This window comes from Cryptotermes secundus, unplaced genomic scaffold, assembly GCF_002891405.2.
Source record: "Cryptotermes secundus unplaced genomic scaffold, Csec_1.0 scaffold2558, whole genome shotgun sequence".
NCBI classification, from domain to species: domain Eukaryota; kingdom Metazoa; phylum Arthropoda; class Insecta; order Blattodea; family Kalotermitidae; genus Cryptotermes; species Cryptotermes secundus.
In genome coordinates, this window is record NW_019741316.1 from 2,107 (window position 1) to 4,452 (window position 2,346).

Below are 2,346 nucleotides of genomic sequence, written 5' to 3' on the forward strand. Positions count from 1 at the left end.
TCTGTTCATATTCATAACTACTACTAACTGCCATCTTCTGCTATTAACTCATGAATAACACATATCGCTTTTGAATACTGAACATCTAATGTGATCTTCTGTTCATTTTCATAACTAAAAACTCTCAGTGACTGCTAACAATTGACTATTCAGTTGTCCAGTAACTGAGAGTAGCTCCTTCTAATGGACCCAACCATGTAAAATGACTTCCATCGCTTCCTGCTGTGACAGAAACAGATCCAGTTTTCAGAATATTGCATTTTGTTTTAAATACTGGATGAAGGAGAAAGCCCCATAACCCTGATTATTGCATACAGTCATCAGATGCCATTAAAATTCCTGAATTTTTTTTTCTCAAGGTTATGGCTACAAAAGGTGTAGTGAGGCAGCAAGGTGAGCTAAGTTTGACACTTGCTTCTATTGCTTTTTGTTTAGCTTACTCTTTGACACAGAAGATGGAAGCAGTATATTCCCTCAAACAGTTAGTTTGAGGACTCTGTACTCTTCCTTCAGAATTCATTTAACAGTGATATGGTTACTAGTGTAGAATGATAAAATTTCTTTATAATGTGTGGTACATTGTATTGCAGGCCCCAGCTATACAGTGGATACTGCATGCTCATCCAGCTGCTCTGTGCTTGATCAGGCGTACAGAGCCATCCGTGATGGGTGTTGTGACTCAGCTATTGTGGGCGGCTGCAATCTTTTTTTCCATCCGCAGGCATCCATCCAGTTCTCACAGCTCGGTGTTTTAAATCCACAAGGTGTTTGTAAAACCTTCGACAGGNGCACCAAAGTAAGTTCTATTGAAGCTCAAACAAAGGCTCCTTTTTCTCTAATGATCCATTAGAATGTGCTAATGGATGGGGCATCTGGTGGTCTTGGGAAAGGGCATCACAGTGTTCCGAGGTCTGTCTCCAGTGAGGTCTGAGTTCAAATTTTTTTGCATAATGTATCATGATAGGATTAGTAATTTAATGGACTGTGAGGCTCTGATATGTAGTTTAGAACCTCAGTCAGGGTTGAGAGGAAAGAAAAAGAATGACAGAAGGGCAAAGGTATGAGAAGGGTTGACATTATTGCAATTTGCTGAACTTAGCAAAGGTAATTTCAGATGCCATTGAGTTTTAGGCTGGCCAGGAATTGAGATGTTCAGTCCAGCCGTAAGTCATGGCCATAAGGATTTAGGAAGGAAAGGCGTAAGTTGAAAATGTCTGATTGTCTTATTCCAAGTGTATAAGCATATTTCTTTAGATTAAATAGGAAAGTATCTTTTTACTTTTTTGATAAGTAGTAGTTATTTGTCAATTTTAAAGCTTTATGCTACACCAGTTCCTTATAGTTACTTGTTGATTTTAAAGCTTAATGCTACACCAGTTTCTCATAGTTTCTTCTGTGAGTCTTGCAGGATATGAATGCTTGAGACTGTAGACAACACAAGTCTAGGATATGATAGTGGTATATGGATATATCTGTGCTTTGCTTATTCATCACTTTTTGTTTCTCCTTTGTTTTTTATTGTAATGGATTTGATCAATGCACTGCCAAGGGCTTGTTAAACACTGTCCAACATGCAACAAAAGAGGAAGCTGTGTTTTCTGTAGATCCAAAGGATGTTCCAGTAGACTGGCTGGATAGGGTTCATGTGATATGTCTTTACTGTAAGTCCATATCCGTTCTGCAGCTGTGTAATGAGAGCTGTGAGCTGTAAGTTCAGAGTAAATTGGAACTAAGAGTACAGAAGAGTACAAGAAGTCAGCATGTGAAACTTGCACGTGTGATTTGAAACTTTATGTGTGCTGTGGTGCAGTGATATCTGCAGTGTGACAATTAGAGTTCCTGTGTTAAGAAATCCATTGCCAGGAAATGGATAGGGAAATGTTTACAGAGGAATAGTCATTGTTCAGATCTGTTACCTAGCAACGACTAGTGTAAGCAAATATAAAATACTTTATTATGTGTATAATTAGAGTAATCTTTAAAATGTTATAATTAACTAGCTGTACCTGGCCACGCATTGCTGTGGCAGATCGAGTGAATTGCTTCCACTCCGCGAGTACGACGACCTAAGTTTGATCTTCTGCGAGGCATTATTTGGATGAACTAAAGCAGATCAATTGCACTGAAAAAGAAGAAAGAAAGTTGTAACAAAAACATATAAAATTGCAAAACATTAAAAAAGGAAAGAACACGAACTGGAAAACAAAAAAGCAAAAAAAAAAATTAAAAATACTAACAAAATATTTCAATTCAAACGCAGATCAATCGACACAGCTCACTCCCACTGCCAATTGCACTGAAAAATAAGGAAAACAGTTAAGAAAACGAAATGAAAAACAATGAAAA

General features: G+C 37.6%; 1 protein-coding gene across 1 annotated transcript in view; it reads left to right on the forward strand.

Annotated features, from left to right (window-relative positions):
* Window positions 1–362: 362 nt before the first annotated feature.
* Window positions 363–2,346, forward strand: part of LOC111872731 (fatty acid synthase) — a gene marked incomplete at its 3' end in the record, with an annotated part of 6,987 nt that continues 5,003 nt past the window's right edge. Inside the window, exons 1-2 of the mRNA XM_023866888.1 lie at window positions 363–393; window positions 591–796. Of these exons, the coding sequence (XP_023722656.1) occupies window positions 363–393; window positions 591–796 (237 nt within the window). The remainder of the gene's footprint in view (window positions 394–590; window positions 797–2,346) is intronic.